Below are 23,437 nucleotides of genomic sequence, written 5' to 3'. Positions count from 1 at the left end.
CTAACTAGATTTATCTATTTACTCAATCACTTAAATTTGAAAGCCATATGTTATAATTGATTTATATATATACAAAAAAGATGAAAACTTTGAAATTGTAGATAATAAGATAACTCTGCATAAGTCTCTATAAACTCAATACAGATTTTATTATATATATTGGCATTAGTTAAAAAGGAGAATATAACATAGGTTTCCCAACTACTAAATCAATATATGTATATGAGGATTATTTATTTATATGTATAAATGCAGAACATAAATTCAAGATACACGAAAATTATAATCTATTTAATAGTTGTATTTAATTTATCTATTTAGTCTTTTTGTTTGATCGATATTTAGTTTTACTTCTAAATAAGATACTTTAATTTAATTAATAGATTTAAGTCACATGTTTAATTTGAAAAAGTAGCAAAATTGAGAGTTTTGATTAGCCAATTAAAGCTTGATTAATTGTCTTTTAATATATATAAAGATAAAGATTAGTGGTTTGGATGAAAATTCAAATTTTATCAAACGTAAATTTGGTGAGAGTTTTAGCTATGTTATATTCATTAAAACTGAGAAAATAGAACGTCAGCAATCGAACTTGAAGTGATTGCATCAAAATCGGTTTTGCTTTTAAAATATTTATTTTATTGGCTAACTTTTTATAAATTAAAAATTTGATAATGATCATTTCTAAACTGCCACTTGTATTTTACCATACATGAAAGCTAATATCGGTAAAAAAAGAAACACTAAATATTTTAAAATATACAGAATTAATTAATGACAACAATAAGGATTGTTGATAATTTAAATTATATAATCTTACATCCATTATTGTAATGGTAAATTAAACATATTAAAAATCAAAGTAACATAACATTTGAAAGAAATAAGAGATAAGATTAAGAATAAATTTAATTAGTGAACAACACATATTAAATTTTTAAGTTTAACTTAGATTGTCAATTATAATTTTTCTAATTTTAATATAAATTGAGCTAAAAAACAATCAAGTCCAACTTGTCTAATTTTACTACTCGTATTTTAATAATAACAATTCTTTAATATCACCTAAAAAATTGAGTTCAAGAAAACTTGAATCCGTGACTCAAATAACATTTGGACATGATGCATGATATACAATAATACTCGCATATATAATATATGGTTTGTCTACTCGTACAATTTAAATCGAAATATATATATATATATATATACTCTCCAAAGCTACACAACGACATGATATACTCTTGTTTTTGGCCAACTCATTCACTCTCGTGAGTCATTATTTCATATATTCTTTATATATAATTATTGTGGTCCTAATCAACAAGAAAAACAAACAAAAAAAACAGCAATGGATTGAATAATAATTACGACCAACTCTTTTGCACAATCAATGCAAACTAGCTACAACATCGTCATCATCATCCTCCATGGCTGCAGAACTCTGTGATTTGCAGGTCCATATTAATGGTCAACAAACATTCTATATCCACGAGGTACGTACAAATTATCAAACACATGATCGACTTTTTTTTTTTTTCCATCTAGAGTTCTAGACGTAAGTAGTGCCGCATCTCAGTGGATCGTAATAAAAATTAATTAATGTTGTTCTTGTTTAATATTGTTTTGTTATATTTTTTATAATTAAATCTGATAAAGATTTCTTGCAGAAAACAATAACAAGATTTTCAGTGAAGTTAAGGAAGATCATCAAGAAAGAAAAAAGACGAACCCAGATTCGAAAAACTGGAATAGAGATCAATGATTTCCCTGGAGGGTCGGATGGGTTTGAATTATTTTCAAGATTTTGTTACAACAATGGTGAAATTGATATATCGGTTTCAAACATCTCCCTCCTTCATTGTTGTGCGGTTTCTTTGGCTATGAATGACACACTTTTGCCTAGAACCACTGAGCTTTTCTCACGGATGTCCGACTGGTCATTTTCGGACATCCGTGATTGTCTCAAGAACTGTACATCGATCATTTCTTATGCTGACTCTTTTGGCATAACAGAAAAACTCATATCCAATCTCATAATCAGAATCACACAAAACTCGGATTCCACAACTTCAATCCCATATTCACCATCTTCATCTTCTCCTGATAGTACTACAAAATCTAGTAATACTTTATTAAGACTATCATCTTGTTCATCAACAAAAGGCTTATGGTGGTTTGATGACATGATAATTTTACCGCCAATGATAATAGAAAGATTTGTGAAGGCATTAGGTGCATATGGCAATGAAAACAATAGTTTACTTGTCACAAGATTCCTTCTACATTACTTAAAAACTTCATCACAATCAAAAACACAATTAGCCTTTTCAAGAAGTGAGTATGTTAGTCTAGCTGACACAGCTGTTCATGGTGTGGTCTTAATGGGCAAAAGTGCATTTTCTTGTAGAGGACTATTTTGGGTGTTGAGAATTGTATCAAGTTTTGGGCTAAGTAGAGAATGTAGAAATGGGCTAGAAAGATTGATTGGGGGAATGCTTGATCAAGCAAAAGTTGATGATTTGTTGGTGAGTAATAACAACAATGGATCAAGTGGTGTGTATGATGTAAACCTTGTTTTGAGATTGATTAGAGAGAGTAATAAAGTTGAAGGGGTGTGTTTGGAAAGAATGAAGAAGGTTGGGGGGTTACTTGATAAATATTTGAGAGAGATAGCACCAGATCAGAATTTGAAGATATCAAAATTTTTAGGTGTTGCTGAAAGTTTACCGGATTGTGCAAGAGATTGCTTTGATGGGGTCTACAAAGCCATTGATATATATCTTGAGGTACAATTAATATTCTTTTCACCATTTCCTTTGTATTTGCATTTAATGTACATATTATGGGGAAATCATTTGTGTCACAAATAATTGCACGTAACTAATTTTATATAAGAGAGTAAACTAGAAAGTGTCATTAATTGACGTATAAGGAGTACAAAGTTAAAGTTCAAAAAAATAAAATAAAAATTGTTACTATTATCTTATTCATCTTCGACAACTAACTAGCTAGAGATACAAAATTTGAACTTTATATAGAGCCAACGTATATCGGTCATCACATAGGTTCACCCGCGTCGATCGACTCTTGTCACCCACAAAGTGTTTGGTCACTCTGAAATTAGTCGGCTTACAAAGTAAGCTAGTCAAATATATTGTATTAAATACCGTTATGCTCTATGCATTTGTTGCTTATATATATAATGACCTTAATTATTAACATCATTATCATGCTTAATTAAATGGTGGAGTATAAGAAAATCTATATGAGTGATCAAGATTGAATTACATTTACAGCCATGTTAAATAATTTAATTAAACTCAGTAACGTACTCAAACGTTGTAAACACTAAATAATGAATCTATCCTAGGGGAATAAGGGACAAATATATACTCCTATGAATTGATTAATTTTTATCGTTTTACTTAGAATATTGCTACTCGATCAGCTCGTATTATTTTAATTAAGCGTGAATGTATGTTTTCTTTTACCTTGTTAGATTGGATTTTTTTTTGTGCATCTGAAAGTCAATAGATGCTTTTGAATGAGTATACAGGATAGGGACATACGTACAGACAAAACATAAAAATACAAGGGATGTGACAAATTAGTATGGTTATTCCATTTTTGGATTGAATTTGACAAACACTTGCTGTATATGGACATCAGGTTTTAACTAGATATATCGACATGTATATAGCGTGTGAGGCGTGGATTCGAGTTCGATCTGCATATTGTCCGTTTGAATATATATGTCTTTGTGGATTCTCGAGCCATCTAATAACGTAACTCATGACCGTTAAAAAAAACTAATATATATATAACTTTCATTGTTCGGTGAATATTTCATGTTAGAATACAACTAGCATAAAAATTCCCAATTATATTTGGGAAGCAAATTCTTAATTAATTTACAGATTTGGTTTTAGTTTCGCTTTCATTTATGTACGATTGCTTTGAAGAATATATATAGACACAATTGAATTTGAGTGAATTAGATATATACATTTGGCGAGGCATTCTTATATATTAATCATAATTAAGTAGAAAAATTTGCGTGAATTTGGAAAAAGGCCGGGGAATGAAATTAAGTTGACAAGTAACTGGGTGTTCAATACAGCATGAGACAGAGGGTTTGAGCGTAAGTAAGTAAATTGGCTAAAGAATCCAGTGGAACTGAACTGAACTGAACTGGTCAGCAACCCACACCCACACCCACATGATTGCTTTTTTTTTTTTTTTAATGGCTATTTTATTGAACACCAAAAATTCCTCCACAACCTAACTTTCCACGTGGCCCCACGTATACATTTAATCCTTCCAAGTGCTAGGTAAGATATCTTTTCTTTAACAAAACTTTTTTTTTTTTTCAAACCTTTAGTTAAACTTCTTATTTTTGTTTATCGATCATTTTTTTAATTTTTTTTTTTTGTTTCATACTTCTCGCTAAAAAAAATATAATAACGGAAAAACCATAGCTTCGTTATTACCATAATTGGATATCCATCGACTTATGATGTCGATTCTCAGACAGAGCATACTTTTTTAAGGGACATAAACCTTTGATTTTTTAACATATAATGTATAATATGTTATGTATGTATAGAGAAACATATTTGATTTCATATAACTAGCTTATATTATGATTTCGTTACATATATAATTTTTATTTTCACAACATTAATTAATATTGCTTATATATTTGAATTTTATAGGAGTTAGACTGTTAGAGGCATTTTTTTAAATTTTCATTGCCGCCACTAATTACATTACATGTTTAAATAATAGCTAGGTTGAACACATGCAATAATGCAATTAAAGATAACTAATAGTAGTATAAATTCTAACCATGGTTAAGTTGTTTAATTAAATTTGCGCGCAGTCGCACCCATGTTTATCATTGGAAGAAAGATCAAGGCTATGTAGGTGCTTAAACTACGAGAAGCTAAGCTTAGAAGCATGCAAAGACTTGGCCAAAAACCCCCGAATCCCACCAAGAATCGCAGTCCAAGCACTTGTGTCACAACACTCGAATATACCCCCGGATGATCATAGTTACAACAACGATAATCATGATCAAGATAACTATACCTACATAAAAGACCATGATCGAGAAATGAAATTAACCAAAAGCAGTAAAGAACTCATGGTGCTCTACAACAAAAATGACGGCCACGATCATCTTCATTTTGACTCCTCGGATCATAGCTCAAAAAGCAGCTCACGCCACGAACATAATAAGGAAGTTGATGATGATGATGGTGTGGTGAAACTCAACTTGCAAAAGATGCAATGGAGGGTGGTGGAATTGGAAAAGATTTGTAGGGAAATGAAGGGTCAGATGTCGAAAATGGTTAAAGGTGACCGAGTCATCATGTCTGGTTCGTCACATGGTAGACCATTGCCAAGATTGTGTTGACCTTATGGAAGATTAATTTTGATTTGTTTATTTTTCAAACTTTTTTTTTTTTTTTTTTGGGTATGTTGTCTAAGTGTATAAGAATGTGTCATGAGTGTGATTTTATGTATATTGATTGCTTGATCGAGAATATGGGTTTACTACTCCGATCCATATCAATCAAATGGTGTGTTCCGGTCCATTTGAAGTACCTACCTTGTTCAATTTCAATTCTTGCTTGTACATATAGTATTATTCTAGCTAGTAATATGGATATTCAATCATTAATTAGCTAGATTGCGTTCTAGTGATATGAAAATACTCTCCATGTCATATACGAGTATGTCTTAGAGTTTGCTATCTGTATGATCTACTAATACTTAAGTCTTGTTTTAGATAACCATGTAATTATCTCATGTGTTTTTGTAGGATTAATAAGCTTAAAGAGTTAATGTCCTACCAGCAATTGATATATATGAGCTTGGATTGAACGTCGGAGCATTGTTTACTCTTACATTGAATACTAATAGTTTTCTTGTAGTTTTTTTCTTGTTTTCTGCTTTCTCCATGTTGATGGGTTGAATTTTTTTTTATTATTGCTGTTGGATTGTCGAATTGACTATGGTTCTTGAACCAGCTGAAAACAAGGATCTGCACATTCCTGGAAAATGAATTGACTTGTAAAGAGTTGGATTCTCAGGATAAGCAAGGCGTTGATTGGTGAAGTTGAGACACCTGTTATCTTTCAAAATTTTAGGGTGATTATTGCTCAAGCGGTTGGAAGATGTTGCAGTTGGGTAGGCAGTTTCGTAGTGAAGTTTCTGGTGGTTGATTTTTATATCTGGGGTCGCCAGGTGATAGTCTCTCTAAGTGGATGATTATGATAGCAGTTCTTTTGGTACATCAGCCTAATATCTTCACCTTTGTTCTCGCCATGCCTATTACATGTTGTCTCGTCTTTATTCATTATTGTTGATGAGTTTGGCATTCACTACGTTTCATTATGCCCTTTTCTTTTCTGTGAGTTCCTGTTAAGCCTCTTGCTGATCTCATTATGGGAGTTTTTTTTCTTCCATCTGGTTTTAGCCGATGTTAGTGTGTTTGGGGTGTAAGACCTTCGACATGACTAGCATTTTGGCTGCCCACATTTAGTGCACTTGAGGAGAAAGACCTTCGGTGTGACTAAGTGGTCCGGCGTTTGTAAACCGTTTTTTATTTTTATTTTTGGGTATTACCACTTGGCTGCCATAGACCCATAGTCCTCTTGTGAGGATTCCTATGTTTATTAGTTTTTTGTTGTGGGTGATCTAGTTTTGTTGAGAGCATTCTTTGGGTATTCCTTTCATTCGGGTGCCCGTCGCTAAGATTGTTGGGGGGGTGTTAAGAAGTGACTTTAATCCTCAATCTTAGCTTTGTTATAATAGGAAGTGTTCAATATAAGATACATATAGCTGAGTCGGGAAATATTAAGATGCTCGTGAACGGATCAAGGTTAACACTGGACTTGGGCCTTCTCCTTGGTGGGCATATGAGCTTGCTATGATATATTGGACTTATGTAACAAATCAGATACAACGGCTCTTTCTATCACGTACAAGCATCCAAGGTTCAAGTGTCTGGCTGTATATAAAGAAAAAGAAGGAAACATGAAAAGCATTCCAAAAACAGAACAATGTAGCCCTTAATTGCTTGTTGCTACTCAGTACAATCTACAACACAATTTCATAGCCGTTATTATCTTTTGCTTCAGATTTTCTTTTCACAAAACCCTTTTATGTATTTGATTATCAATACCACTTTTGGGTATTATGCTTTGTACCTTGAAACTCTTGTTATTAATTATCTAGTTGTGTCTGAATTTAGTATCATATCTGGTTCTATATCTATTTTCCAGTTTTCCACATTTATCACTCAGATTTTATCAATCTTTTTATATATATAACGTTTTTAATATATAATAACCTTTATTTTATTCTTGTTACGTATCCATTTTTAATATATAATAAGTTTATTACATCCCCCTTTTAAGCCGCCCATCATTCGATGAAGTATATGATCATTGGCATTGCGCATCGGATGTAAAAGAAGATATAGAGCAGGTGACCAAACACAAACAGGCTTTTGCTTTCAATAAATCTTCTATACATGGCAGATTTATCTTTTTTAAGGCCCGGCCCCATCCCACGACATACTCAACTTATGAGTCGAAGTTACAATTTCTATATATTGCCCCACCGGCCCGGCCAGTTTCAAACATATGTGAAACTGAACAGCGATCACAAAAGTTTGTTGTTTGAAAATCCATGCATGAACTACAAATATATACTACAATACAATAAACCTAGCTTGATTGAAAATGCCAAGTAATAAAATTCGCAAATAACCTTATACTTAAAAGTCAAATCATATCATAACTCGCTCCATGAGTTGTAACATTTATTATTAATAGTCAGTACTAAATAACATCAAGAAACTCAAAAAAGTTGAATCTCACATAATACAGCAGCCCCTTTTTTCTTTGTGACCATGGACACCAAGCTTGTTAAAGCTAACTGAAGAAGAAGCTTTTTCTGGCTTTGAAGAAGACTTGTGATCATCTGCGGGCTTTTTGGTACTAGAATGATCGCGCTTTTGCATATGGTGTGAGGCACAATCAGCGGCATGGCCTCCACATTCAAGAGTGTTATCATTATAAGTGGCATAATTGTTACTTGCTCCAAATGTAGGATACGGAAAACCATAACCATAACCATAGCCATATCCATTATCATATCCTCCATAACCATTGTTATAATAACATGGATATATTGGTCCCATGTCTTGGTTATTGTTATTATTATTATTATTATTAGTCTTTGGAGCAGCCTCTTTTTTCTTTATAGTTAGATTTGTTGAACATTCTCCAGATTGCAATTGCTCTATCTTTCCATGTTTCTTTAATATCGTCAGACACTTTATAGCTTTCTTTGGATTAATTTCACCATTCATGGTTATCGTCCCATCTCCTCCTACGTTCCATTGTTTTACCTCTTTAATTAACCGCAATCAAAAACAAAAGTCATTAATCTAGCTTCTTTCTGTTATATCAGCATGAATAGAATAGAAATAGATGATGGAAACACTCAAAACACACACACATATATTACCTTCAAAAGTGTTGAACACTTTCTTAACTAGTTTATCCCCCGAACTGTCAAGATTCACCTTAAAGACGAAGCCCTGCATGCAATACATGTTACGTACATTCATTAGAACATATCGTGGCAATTAGATTGAAGTCATTATAAGCACACATATAGCTAGCTAGATACATATTTAACAGTTTTTGATATTACTCAAAACTTACAATGAACTGCAGGTTCTGCGGTTGAGACTTGGGTTCCATGGAAGCTATATAGCTAGCTTCAAAAATGAACAAAATGATTTGTTACTAATTTATATATTGAACTAGTATTAATACCCGTACGGATTGATCATATATGTTTGATCTTGGGGATAATTTATATACATTGTAGGTAATGAGTTTATGAGCATATGACATTGAAAACAAAACTTATATAAAAATCAAAGCTGTTTAGAAAATATACCAGGATTTCAAGAATAATATGTTGATAAGTCGAATGTCTAGCTATGTTACATGTACTGTTAAAATAATATAATAATAAAAATCAACAACGTACATTAACAAAATCATGATGGAGTTAACTTCGAGTTATATGAAAACTAAATAAAGATTAAAAGTATGTAAAATCAAAGATAAACATAGATAATCAATTTATCTAGATATCCAAACATAGAATGAACAATAAAAAGATTAACGAATTCATCTGAAAATCATGCTATCTAACAACAACATTCATACCTTAATCAAAAAAATCCATTCACTAAACAATTAAAAATCATAATTACCAGGAGACTATATGCAACTTTTGAATATATGAAAGAAATTATTAAGGGTGTGTATGTAGGAAACTTTGTTAAGAAAGACAGACTAATTTGATAACTAGTCAACCAGCATATCGGATTGTTAGTCATCAACGGATTTAGGTCGACTTTTAATTATACAAATAAATTTATTTAGCTTTAGGACATAAATTCGTAAATAAATTCTAACATAAGTCACATATACCATGATAAGTTATATGGATTTGTGTACTATACCTTGCTTTTGGGAACGACGAGAGTAGACGCAAAAAGCCGACCGGTTTGTGTTGTTTATGTAATCAATTCACGGAAATTATCATGTATATATATAGAGATGAGATGGGTAAGAAATTTTGCATCTCAATCTTCTCGTTTTAATATTAATTTATAGAAACCTCGTATCTACAATATAATTAGCTAAATCTTTTCTAGAAATAGCAATCTAAATATAATATATTTCATTTTATACGTATCTAACTACAAAAATAGATTGATTCTGTCCCTTGTTTTAAATACATATATACGCACGTATGGACAGTAGGTCGATCATTTATTCCGCTAGCTCTAGAAATTCATCTTCAACGACATGGCGTTACCGTGCGCGGATATGGTAAAGTTAACCTTCTCGTCATTTAATTAATTAATTATTGATAATGCGCGCCTATATATGTGATACAATTGAAGATATATGTGTTTGAATAATTGCTTATAACATATATTATTAATTAATTGGTTTTGAAGGAATGTCAACTTCAAGTTCATGCTGATTGTGAATCTTGTATGATGAGGAGTTATGATACGATACGGTCCATCCGTGGTGAGCTTTTGTTTTTTGTATATGGTTTTTGTGTTGCATAGTATGGTTTCTATATATTAGTCTCTCGATCTGAGTTTGCTTACTGTGTTGATGCTTATATATATATTTATATATTTAGGGGAAAGATAATTTGAGACCAACTAAAAAAAGTCCAAAAAAGGACCATTGATTTTCGTAAGTTACACACCACCATCATGTATCTACTATGATATACAAGACTTTTTTGTAAAAACACTAAGACTTTCAAGCGACGGGCCCACAGAAAAATCATGTGTAAGTTAACTTACACACTTACACATGTGTAAGTTACACATGTGTAAGTAACTTACACATGATTTTTCTATGGATCCATCGCCGGAAAGTCTTAGTGTTTTTACAAAAAGGTCTTGTATATCGTAGTAGATCATGATGGTGTACAAAAATCAATGGTCCTAAAATAAGAGGTGGTCTCAAATTATCTCACCTTATAATATATATATATATATATATATATATATATGGGCTAAGTACGCCGGAATGCAGTCAACTAATCCTGAAAAGTTATTGTGTGCACGAACTCTAGGTCGGCTTTATTGTATTCAAGAAACTTGTTCAAGAGTCTCATAGTAAACAAAAGTTACCGGGTAAGAAGTTAGCCGGTCACCACTTTCACGTTGACCAGCTGACTGCTTACGTGGTGTGCACACAATAACTTTTTGGGATTAATTTATGCACATAATAAAAAAATACATGAAAATAAACAAGTTTTATGTGAATTAACCGGTCCCACATCCGTTTTATGTTCACAATAAAAATAATTTCAAGTTTTCTGAACACAATAAAGCCGATCTAAAGTTCGTGTATACAATAACTTTTGGTGATTAGTTGATTGCATTCCGGCGCACTTAACCATATATATATTACTGGTAACTAGAAACAAGTAATTCTTACATGATGGTTGCATTACAACAAAAGATATTATTTGTATAAAAAAGAGTCTTTATATTAGCTGGTAAACCAATAACAAAACAAACATCACACAGGGTTATGGGTTTAGAGACAGTGTTTCTTGAAAACTACTGGTCCTTGTTTAATTAATGGGCTTTTTAGACAAGTGTTTCTACAAAACCAGTTTCCATTCAATGAGTTTAGAGAATGTGTTTTATGAAACCGGTCTTGATAATTAATATGATGTTTTGATCAATTAACTTGCAGGAGTTTATGAGGTCGAATGGAACCGTCGAGAGAATATATTCAAAATATCTGGAGAAGTTGATCCAAGTGTACTAATGAAGGCAGCGTTGCGTTCAGGTGAACATGCAACGCTCATCGATGTTAAGCTCAAACATCCACACACAAGAAACAACTTTTATCGCTCATATGGTCCAACCGTTGGTAATTATATGCCGCCCTATAGAGATGCTTACCGGTCATCATTGCATAGCATGCCTTATTATGAAACTAATGATCGTTATTATCCTTATGGCATGTCATATGGGCCGGCTGCTCGAATGGATTATGGTCCTCCTTACAACACTACTTATTATGACCACCAATACCCACTTCCACCGGCAACCCATGTGCCTTCATTGCCATATCAAGAGTATAATGACCCGTATCACAACTATGCAGCGGTCGATCCTTGCTCCATCATGTGACACCCTTGCTATTTGCATGCCCTTCAACTCAACTCTAGAGGGTTTGCATTTGTTGGTTTCTATAAAATATTCGATAGATGGTTGCTAGCGAAGTTAGTACCTTAATCTTTAGAATTTTCATGCTTTTTGAGATACTTTTTGAACATCTGAATACTTGTGGCATTTTACTTGCAAGTAATATCAATAGATGAATTTATGATGATGTTTGTGATTGTGTTATATTTGTGTTATACTTCTAGTTAATGTGTGGCATTGTTGTGGATATGGATGTGTGTAAGCCTTATTGGCTTAATTTGTTTAGAAGATAGTTGAAATGAGTAACCTAGTAGTTGCTACTTATATTTTCCATAACTTTATTTTCCTGTTACAAGATACACAACCACCACCAAGGTGGCCTACTTGCCAGGCATCATTATTTCCTCACAAAAGCAAAAAGGTAGGAAAAGCAAGGAGCTAGGTTCAAGAAGCTGAAAATGTGTAGCTTGAGACTCCCTATGGGGAACTTAATCCCTCAACAGATTAGTTGCTCTCTATTGCCCATCATTATTATTGCATTTGGTCCAATTCCTAGTGACTGAACTATTAAACAGAATAGTTTCCGTTCATCACAGGTTTTTACAAACCCACATTATATCAAGTTGAACAGGTCTCGGTTGGTTCAGAACAGTCCAGCATTTCAGTTTCAATATTTTCAATTCATCAATTTCGGTTTAGTCCAGTCGACGCCTTGTACAATCATGCAAGAATATATTACATTTCAACATATCAAAAAAAGTATACACTGTAAGTACATGTAAAAGAACTACTCTCAACAAATAGATCCAAAATTAATCAGATGAAGCACCGGCCTCCTTATTGTTGCATTTTCTCTTTCAGATCTCCAAGAGGCCCATAACTTTTCGGCTTTGGAGTCACCTCGCTACATTTACAACTACCAGTATTAAGATTTTGACCACATTTGAGGCACAAACCTTTACACATTGGATCACATAAAGCACTGATCTTTATTTCCAGGTGGACCATGTCTCTTACATGCTTCGATATATCTATTGATTTCTCTTCAGGAGGGAAATACAGCCAGTCATCTAAGTCAACAGACACTTCATCTTCTTGTTCATTTTGACCAAAAATCACTCCCATGTTTATAATTTCAGGCTCTTCTATAGGCTCTTCAGATAGTACAAGTGAGAAATTGGAGAATACACAATCAGCCGCCGGTCCACCACACCTAAAATGAACACAAACAGTGCCCAACCCAGATCAGCAACAGATATAAATCACACATATTAATAAAGACTTGGGATTTGTGTAAAAAAGAATAAACTCCAAAAGATGTAAAGGAATCATATGAAGAGTGTAGAGAAGGAAAGGGGACACAAGCTATCCACATTATTCCCCTTTTTATCAAAATTTTTTAATCAAAAGCTAGCGTAAGCATCCAAGCAACCCATTTTGTACCCCACTGAAATTTCCCAATATACCCCTTAAAAAGAAATGTACTACTAGTGATGTTGCAGTATAAAACAAGGTTATAAATATCAAACTATAATTATAATAATGAAATAAAAAGCGAAAAAGAAAAAAGTCCAAGAAAGTAAAGGCATTATATAGCTTGAAACCAACTCAATCCTCCAAAATCCTCCCCCTTCATTCTTTTTGTTCTTTGCTTAGCTTCAAAGACTGAAGATCTTGTTGTGCAAAAACTAAACTTTAAAACTTTTGATCAGTTCCAATGGCGGAGATGGACTTGTACACCACCGTCAAGAACAACATGCCAACCAAGGCAACAACAAAAATCTACAACCACTTCTTGTACAAAGCTGTCTTCCTATCTATATTATTCCTGTTGGTCCTTCCATTATTCCCTTGGCAGGCCAACCCTGATTCCGAGAAAACAAACACCACAAGTTCTTCAAGTTGGGAGCTTCTGCAACTTGTGTTTGTTGGAATCGCGGTTTCTTACGGAGTTTTCAGCAAGCTGAACGATGAAGCATCCCCTAAGTGTGAGAAAGAAGAAGAAGAGGGGTCATCGACTCATACTTATGTGGCCAGATTGCTTCAAGCATCTTCAGTGGTGTTTGATGATGATGATGATGATTTGGCACGCGGGCATAGGTCTCATGAGAAGGATAGTAGCAAGCAGGTGATTCAGACCTGGAATTCTCAGTATTATAGAGGTGAACCGCCCATTGTAGTTGTCGCCAAAGAGTCATCATCCAACGGTAATCCTCCTCCCCTGCTTTTGCCTGTTCGCAATTTAAAACACAAAGCTTCTGCATCATCATCATCATCATCCATGATCTATGATGATTCCAAGCCGCTGAATAATAGTTCTCCTTCCAACTCTTTGAGACGGTTTTCATCTTCTAGAAGCAGAAGCAGAAGCAAATTAAGCGGGGAGGGAGAAGAGGAGAATACAGTTTTACGGTCGCCCATACCATGGAGATCAAGATCAGGGAGGATGATGACGGGCATCGAATCACCTTTATCTAAGTCTTCTTCAAACCCATTATCATCCTCGCTAATTCAATCCCGAGAAGAACATGACGTTGGCCCAAAAAACAAGTCACCAGTTCCTCCTCGTCCTCCACCACCCCCTCCCCCACCACCACCGCCACCACACAGCAGAAGAATCAATACATATTATCCGCGTAAGGAACTTAGAAGAAATATCCCGAAGTATGAGGATTCTAATAACAGGGATGGTAGTAGTAGTGGTAATAGAAGAGGGGCAATCAGGACTCAAACTGATACCTCATCGGGTGCAAAGTTTTTCACATCAGGATATTTATCACAAGACAGAGAAATCCAAAGCTTCATAGAAAGAAGAGGGAGCAAGAAACAATTCTTCATCAATGATGATGGAGATGATGATCATGATCATGAGGAAAAACCTCAAAAATTTACTGAGAACCCAAAAGAAATTTTCAGGGAAACGGCATCAAAAGATTCAGATGATGAAAGCGAGGTGGAGGAGCATGAAGAAGAGGAAGAAGAAGAAGAGCTTCAAGAACTTGCTTCAAAAAAGAACGTCGAGTCAATAATGGATAACGTTGGTCCAGATGTGGATAAGAAAGCTGATGAATTCATAGCCAAATTCAGAGAGCAGATTAGACTACAGAGAATAGCTTCAATTAGAACATCAACTGCACTACTTAAACCTACTAAAAATGTTCCATAACAATAATAGACCCTCACCCAGATTACTAAATATCATTATATAATTTTCTTTTTCTTAAAATCATTCATTATCTTCATATGTGCTCCATTGGAGAGTTCTTTATGTCTTTTTGATTGGTACGTGGACTTATTCATCACGTCACATGAATGATATAAACTGTATGCTACTCCCTAATGTAATATTTTCTCCATTTCACTCCCTTTGGTTATCATGCCAGCTTTTCAGGCTTTAACTATCGGGATCATTTTTTTAAGTTCCAAACGAGAAGAAAGAAAAGGATTACGGATATGGTTATTTACATTGATGGTTGACTGGTTGTAATACAATGATGTGTTTTTCTATTCTTTCTTTACGTTTAGTCGTTTACTCTATAAAAGAATTCATTTATCTTGAAACAGAGTCCTGTCCATATATACAAGTTTTGGCAATATAAATACTTGTGCTGACATTATCTAATCCTAGCCATGAGACTATTTTTTCCTACAGATGGTCACTATATTAATGTTTGCAGCATAGACTATATGAAATAAGGTCATCTGAAGCAGGATATAAGTAATGACCACACTTGTAGTAGCACGGTACTTAGCACACCTTTGACTAAAACACGATAACTTTGTTTATGTCAAAGATCGCAAGTTTGAACCATTAATTTAGCAATGGGCCGACTTCAGTTATATTATACCCTAAAAATGTAAAATCTTAACTAGATATACCAACAGCCAAGTTGGTTGAGCCAGTCATAAGTGAGTAGGAAGTGTATAAAAATGCATATAACCATCTATTTAGAACAATAAGATCTACATCTAAAAAAATATTAAATAGTTTGAAACCATATTAGATGTATTGACTACTAATAAAATTCACGAAGTAACAAAAATGTCGGTGGCCCACCCAAACGGACCCATTTTTACAAAGACTTGCGCATTGAGACACAACTTTGTTTCACCTGCTAAAGAAACTTGCCCAACCCACCCAATTTGTCACATCTAGTTTATGTCCTTTCTAAAGGCAAGTTTACTGACCAGTCCTTTGTGGCATTGCCGTTTTATTATATCTATTATGCAACTCCAAAATCATATCTCGTAAAAAGTGATGTCACAATACTTTTTTAATAAGGACAATCTACAATAAACAAGTTAAAATATACTATATACTAGAAATACTGAAAATAAAATAGTCAGATCTGACTAATTGTGATGCATACAGTAATAAGTTTAGGGAGCTGGGACACTAAACATATTCCAATGTGCATTTTTATATGTGCTAATCTAACTGAATAGCAATGTAGCTCTACATGTTTTCCATGTATTGCAACGTACTCGTACTATTTTTGAGCACCCAAGTCACTGAACATAAAAAAAGGTGTTCACCCTTGGAAATTTGTCCAATGACCATAGTGGGACACGTTCTTGTACACCCAATACATGATAATATTAGGTAGCCATTATAGAACAAAGGGAGTTCAAATCCACAAGATAAAACAGCTAAATTAACATACATTTTCCAGTTAGCATAGGCATAAATTCAAGGACATAAGGTTACCTATTGCACCCGAGAGTTATGACTGTACGTATGATCCCATCAAGTTTCAAGTTCTGCTTTTTCCTGGTAACGTCGATAGATATCAAGACAGGAGTTCCGTGTGGAAAATCTTTCACTGACTTTGTGACTCGTAATCCCATCAAAGAGGCTCGAGATTTTGAAACTTCGGACGAAATATGTCCTAATCCTAATCTTTCTAAAGTTGTACAATACTCAAGGTGAGTGATTGAAGGGTTTCTTTGGTACAAAATCGCCCCTTCCCAAGGTGAATCTAGATCATCAACATCTTCTTGATCCTTCCAATCATCTTCCATAAAGTTGTCATCACCCGCAAACTCAAAGTGGGAGTTAGTTGATTGTCTTGTAATAACTTCTAAACTTGACTTATGTTTTAGATTCATGGATTGCTTATTAGCAAATAATGGTTCTCCAAGAATGTTGCAATGCGGATGCAATAAGGATGTTTGTGAGATAAAAAAGAGCGGCGCCTTTACATTATTAGCACAAGAGCAAGAGGAAATAAGTGATGGGGATAATATGAGAGACATTATGATTCAAAAATTATGGAAGTCCCAAAACTTTTAGTTATGATGCCCTCTCTTAAAGGAAGACACAAAAAGGTGAATGATTTTATCGAGTATTATATCCAAGAATACAAAGTATGCAGACACCCAAGACGTACTGAGAAATTATGAAATCGGAACTCTAGCTGTGCAGAGGTGTGAGGATAACATGTTGTAAGCAGTAACAAACAGCTCCTGGAAGGTGGTTCAACAAAAATCAATCGAATCTATAAATATACATAGGTTACAGAACTAATTGTACTTTTAACATATTCATAAACATAATCCAAGTTTAAAGTTCGAAAAATAGTATATCCACAATAAATCTAAAGTCAAAATTTACATGGATTGCATTGCATTGCGTCACAGATATCAAACTCAAAGCAGATTCAATATTATTCATACTTTTATAAAGTTATTTACTCTACCCCCATTTTTATTTTTCATATCAATCATCATGTGACATGTCACCCTTTCTCCCCTACCCAACAGCAATATGATACTAGCACTATATACAAAGCAGATACCTCACTGTAAAACCCAATAAAAAAAAAAGCAGCTGATATTTGGGTAATTTCATCAATAACTAAGAAAAAAAAAGGTTATACAGAAATTAAAAAATTGGTGATGATGAAACCCTGAATTGAATGGATGAAATCAAAAAAAAAAAAAAATTGATTACAAAGGAGGGGATAAAGTACCTGCGAAATCAGTTGAGGTTTAGAAGATGTACTGTAAAACCCTTTTGTCTGTCTCTGTCTGGATAATGGTTCCTCAAATAAAATCCATTTACATAACTGACTTTAACGTCTGTTTGCTGCGTCAGTGCGGACTTAACGGTGCAAATAACTTCATTGCTATTTATAATTTTATTGATTGATTTTTCAACTTTTTTTATTTAACTCTCTTCATTTTTAAAAATACACCGTGGTTAACGTTTTATGCTCCTTTTATCATTATCATATCTATAAGTTCCACATCTTGTCATTTGGGATGTTTCAACACTTTAAAATATCCAGGTTAGGTCACAGGGACGGAGCCATAACTTTTTTTGTGAAGGGCCAAATTTAAAAGTTTGTTATTATTATATTTATTAGGATCATCTTTAAAGAAAAATATTTTCAAAAAAAAAATAGCCCTTACCTGAGAATTAGAAAAAATGGACTCCTAAAATATTTTCATGTGAGTGCAAGTTATGGAAACTTGAACATTGGTCTTTGCAAATTTGGACAATGGACTGAAGGAGGGGCTGTGTTATATTAAACAACATATAATAAGTTCATCGAAATAAATGATATAGAATTTAGCCTCTACATAAATTTTCACTTGACTATTGTGATTACTATTATATAATAATTTGAAAAGAAAATAACATTTTTACATACAGTTATACTATTTATCAATGTATGATACATTTAACCAAACAAATTAAACACTTTCGTAAACTTATCTTTTTAAACTCTATTAAAAATCAAGATTTTTACTTTACCAATAGAGAATTTTATCTCAAAAACTAATACTTCCAACATAAGTAATATACTTTCAAAGAAAAGTGTAACATCCAACAATTTTATCTTAATTTTAAGCATTATGAGGTCATTTATGTCATACTTTTCGTTTTAATAAAACTTTTTTTTTAATTAGTTCTTTTATTTAATTAAAAATATAACTTTATAAAACAATGTATATTCATTTATTTATTTATTTTAGAGAATCAGGTGGGCGTTGATATCACGTCTAAAGAAACACTTGTACCTCTAATCCAAACCTATAACTGGTACAAGTTCCATTCTCTTCAGGCACGTAAACATCTCAAGCATCTTAGCTCATATTTTACCTACAAAATAGTTAATAACATTGGGGTAAGCTTTACGTTTAGTGAGTATATAAACTGGTATTATATAGTTGAAACAAATATAGACCGTTTATTTCAATTTTCCTCGATACAATATTATATCAACATTTTTAGGGGTGTAAGAAATGAACCGAAAAACCTGTCCGAACCGCGTGATCTGAAACTGAAAAAACCGAAACCTGAAAAAACCGAAAACATAAAACCGAAGTGTAACGGTTTGGTTACGGTTTTCAGTATTCATTATCCGCAGTTAACCGAACCGAATTTTGATATATGCCTACATATAATCATATATAAGTATATTTACACATATATGTATTACATGAATACATCATTTACATATCTCTTTAGCTAATTTTTTGTAATTGTTGTCTAAAATATTAACAATTTTACTAACTTTCTTTCTCAATCTATGATTGGTTTTGAATATTGTAAGTAATTTTCTTATATATATATATATATATACTCTTTTTAAAAAAAGTTGTTAACTTTGTTTAAGATATTAATCAAAAATATTAGTAATATCATATAAAAAAACATTTTAAATAGTAAATCATGATACTGTTAAATAGAAACTTGTATTACATAAATATAACGTTAGAAAAAAGTAATTAACAATTAGATATAATGCATATTTATTTATAAAACAAAATATTAATGTAGTTAAATAACTATTATACATAGAAAAATTAATTAATGATATGTAAATTGACTATTATAATTGAAAACTTAAACTTTATATTAGCATAACTTTAATATATGGTTAAGCGAAAATAAAACCGAAATTAACTGACTTTTTGGGTAACCGATTTGCGGGTAACCGAACTAAACGGTTCAAAATTTCTAACTAACCGAACCGAGACCCGAAAAAGGGTTCGAAATTTCTAGCTAACCGAGCCGAACCGTTTACAACCCTAAACATTTTATACTAATCAACACATAATCGTAACATTATTGATCATATAAAAGTTCACAGAGTAATTACCTAACATAACCCTCATGTGAACATTAACCTCACCGTGGACTCACGCCTAACTTATCTCGTCATATGAAAACGACTTTCACGATAGCTCAATCGCTTTCAACGGCTTTCACGATAGCCCAATCGTTCTCAACGGCTTTCACGATAGCCCAATCATTCTCAACGGCTTTAACAATAGCCCAATCGTCACAACGGCTTTAACAATAGCCCAATCGTCACAACGGCTTTAACAAGCAATATCAATCTACTTCATAACTAATAGCTGGTTATGCCATATAATTCGAAACATTCATTTTTAACACAATTATATTCTCAACTTGTCGCGTAGAACATATACGACAACTATCAACAAACTATCACATTACAGAAATATCCGACATATATTTCTTTCGCATATATAATAATAGTTCGTATACTCACCTTGAGTTGAGCTAATATGTACGTAAACATCCATCTAATCCAGCTCTAAGAAACCCGCGTAACAACCTTAAATTGTTGGCTAGCAATTTTTTTAACTCAACATTTAGTCACTTTTTCTGCTCCTTTGAAACCTTGGCCACGTACACATAAGAGATTCTCCACAACTCAATATTTGTTTGAATACTTCTTCTTCTCTATTTCTTTCTTGTTTGCTCGTAAGTTCACACTCTTTTCGCTTTGATTTTTGTTTACCAAATTTTGATATTTCACCTTGTCAATGATATTAAAACTTAACTTAATAAGCTTTTTAAAGCTTTTTCATTTATATATATATATATATATATATATATATACATTGAAAGCATACATCGCTGACAAACAAAGGGGATACTGGCTATAAGTAATATCATTGGCCTTACATAACACAACGCCTTTTAGGCGTATTGGTTGTGGATGAGAGGAGAACCCCACAGTTAAGTGTGCTCAGGTGAAAGCAATGCCTTATGGGTGACCCTTCTGGGAAGTTTGCCCGGGCAACCAGAAAAAAAGCCATGAGCCTATGGGCAAAGTAGACAATATTGTGTTGTGGTAAGGCGGGGTATTACAAGTGGTATCAGAGCAACCCTTGGGATTGTTATGAGTGTATGACGTGCTTGCATGACTCAACGAGGACGTTGGGTTGTGTGAAGGGGGTGTGAAAGCATACATCGCTGACATACAAAGGGATCATGGCTATAATAGGGAAGTGATATTTGTACCACTTCTTTTGATAAATTTACCACACCTATGCAGTACAGGTTTATACAATCGGCTGTAAAAGTTATATATTGTGGTGCATCAATCAAAAATGTGGTACGAATATATCATTGGCCTTACATAACACAACGCGTTTTGGGTGTATTGGTTGTGGATGAGAGGAGAACTCCACAATTAAGCGTGCTTGGGCGGCAACAATGCCTTATGGGTGACCCTTCTGGGAAGTTTGCCCGAGCAACCGAAAACAAAGTCGTGAGCCTGCGGGCAAAGCGGACAATATTCCGTTGTGGTAAGGCGGGTTGTTATAGAAAGGCGTATGACAACAATGGTGACATTTGTATGTATTTTTTGTTTATTTATATTTTTTAGGAACAAAACTACGAATATACCTTTAAAAAATTACATTGTACCAAAATTGGTATGGGTGCAGTTGCCCACACTGCCCCCATTGTAGATCCGTCCATGGTTGCATAGGTCTAAATAGAAGAAAACACATTTTACGAATTACCATAAATAGTGAAATATTGTCCGTTCTATCTTAGATTAGAAAACCATGTATTCACTAAGGGTTACTGGTGGCCGATAAATTCTCAACCCACTCAATTATTCTTTTTTTCTTTTTCTTATTAAACTAAAACATAGTAAAATTAAAACTAAAACATATGAATATATAGCCGGCGGCGGTGAACCGTAAACGTAACCTTGTGAGTACGCCGGTTGTGGGTAGTAAGCTTGAGGTTGGGGAATTTGTTGTGGGATTTGATGTCAAATTTGTTGTGGGATTTGATGTCGCATTTGTTGTGGGATAGAAGCTCTCGGCAGTGGCATATTGGCTTGTTGATGATTCGGTGTTTTCGTCGGGGGAATGAATGGCGTTCGCTTTCCTCGTCCTCCTCCCCGTCTACCACCAGCAACATTTTTTTGCTTCCTTGGATCCATGGAAGACAAGGGATTGAATGGTGTTTGTTTGAAAGGGTTTTGTATTCAATGGGGTAAATGAAAAGGAAAGGGAGAAGAAGGTGAATAAAATTTGGGGATAAATGATTTTTTATTTGTTTTAGTTGGCTGTAACGTTATAAAATCGTGGGCCCCCACCTCCCAACATTCAAAACACCCTTTCTCTCTCCATTTATCAATAAAGGGTATATAACCCTCCAACCTATTCTCTTGGCCATAAATTCATTGTTGGCAGTGGTTTACCTGGAGGGTTCAACCCATAAATTTGCCATAAATTTGGTCACTCCGTCTCCCTAACAATTACCTAAGTTAAGATTTTTGACTTTTTTCTTTTTCTATATGTTTTAATATAAAGTTACTAAATCTTATTTGTTTTTCGCTTCTTTTATATTTAAACAATTACTATATTGTACTTTAACAATTTTACGTTGATTACTATTAGAATATCGCTTTTTGGTGGATAAATTAAAGTTGATTCAACTCCACAACTTCATGTGTACTACTCTTTGATGTTTCTGCGTTGGCAAGCCGTCCAATGAATATTGAGAACCATGGGTTCCACCGTTCCCGCCACAGTATATTGTTAGTGAACTCATTGTAAAGGACTTTCAGAGAAGAGTTGACAATCATCTTTATGAAAAGCGTAGACAAAACTAGGAATAACTTATTAACCTATGTTGTGTACATAAAAATCAAATATTGTTGTCCAGTATGCATGACTGAGTTGGTTAAAAGGGTAGAGCAATTTTGCCTTTTCCATAAAATGAGGTCAGACGTTCAATTCATGTGGTCGACACCACTCTTTACCTCTCACGTGTTCGGTGCGGAATGGTTTAATTGGGGTCAGTCTCAGGTTTTTTAAAACAAATCTTTGCCCTTTCCAAAAGAAAATTTCAGAATCCAAAAGAGTTTCAAGAAGCTAAAAATGTGTCCAACAAATTAGTTCAATCTGGTGGCCTTTGGATTTATAATGACCGATATCTTAATTTAATAGGTATGCGTCCAAGAGTTTAGAGTTGTATGTACCATACTACCATGTAGAGTTTAAAGATAAATAATAGGTTTGGAGCTTTATAGCCCCCAATTCTTGTACTTTTATCACTTGGAGAACCTGTGGAAGAAAAATATTATACCCATTTTAACAATAACGGGGGGTCTATCAAAGGTAATTACAGAATTATACCATTTCAAGTTTTCAACAATAACTTGATTTTTTTTTTTTTTTTGGTAAAATGATTAAAGCTTAAATTTGGATAACTTTCACCCTTCGACCCACTTTTGTTCTAGTTAGAAGCTATGTTTTATATTTTATTTGCTTAACCTGCTACAGATTAACATAAATCCCTATCAACCTGTCAATAAAATGTGTATCAATGCAGTTAGTAAATATTAAGAATCCGTG

General features: G+C 33.5%; 4 protein-coding genes across 4 annotated transcripts; 3 read left to right on the top strand and 1 right to left on the bottom strand.

The window, feature by feature from the left end:
• Positions 1-1,273: 1,273 nt before the first annotated feature.
• LOC122578933 (BTB/POZ domain-containing protein At1g50280) lies at positions 1,274-5,632 on the top strand. Its single transcript, XM_043750984.1, has 3 exons — positions 1,274-1,496; positions 1,671-2,789; positions 4,886-5,632. Exons 1-3 carry the CDS (start codon positions 1,431-1,433, stop codon positions 5,420-5,422), a joined length of 1,722 nt encoding a protein of 573 aa, XP_043606919.1. The 5' UTR covers positions 1,274-1,430; the 3' UTR covers positions 5,423-5,632.
• A 4,279-nt stretch (positions 5,633-9,911) lies between these two features.
• LOC122610923 lies at positions 9,912-11,779 on the top strand. Its single transcript, XM_043783876.1, has 3 exons — positions 9,912-9,935; positions 10,067-10,142; positions 11,337-11,779. Exons 1-3 carry the CDS (start codon positions 9,912-9,914, stop codon positions 11,777-11,779), a joined length of 543 nt encoding a protein of 180 aa, XP_043639811.1.
• A 674-nt stretch (positions 11,780-12,453) lies between these two features.
• Positions 12,454-17,876, bottom strand: LOC122578231 (large ribosomal RNA subunit accumulation protein YCED homolog 1, chloroplastic). The gene is made up of 3 exons (XM_043750141.1): positions 17,767-17,876; positions 16,503-17,260; positions 12,454-13,007 (listed from the first exon to the last, which is right to left on the bottom strand). The coding sequence occupies exons 2-3, from the start codon at positions 17,048-17,050 to the stop codon at positions 12,632-12,634; spliced, it is 924 nt and encodes a 307-aa protein (XP_043606076.1). The 5' UTR covers positions 17,051-17,260; positions 17,767-17,876; the 3' UTR covers positions 12,454-12,631.
• Positions 13,392-15,246, top strand: LOC122578230 (auxilin-related protein 1-like). Its single transcript, XM_043750140.1, has one exon. The coding sequence runs from the start codon at positions 13,512-13,514 to the stop codon at positions 14,958-14,960; it is 1,449 nt and encodes a 482-aa protein (XP_043606075.1). The 5' UTR covers positions 13,392-13,511; the 3' UTR covers positions 14,961-15,246.
• Positions 17,877-23,437: the final 5,561 nt, after the last annotated feature.

This window comes from Erigeron canadensis, chromosome 8 (genome assembly GCF_010389155.1).
Source record: "Erigeron canadensis isolate Cc75 chromosome 8, C_canadensis_v1, whole genome shotgun sequence".
NCBI lineage: Eukaryota > Viridiplantae > Streptophyta > Magnoliopsida > Asterales > Asteraceae > Erigeron > Erigeron canadensis.
Note: the sequence above shows the minus strand (reverse complement) of the source record. Positions and strands in the feature narration are given on the sequence as shown.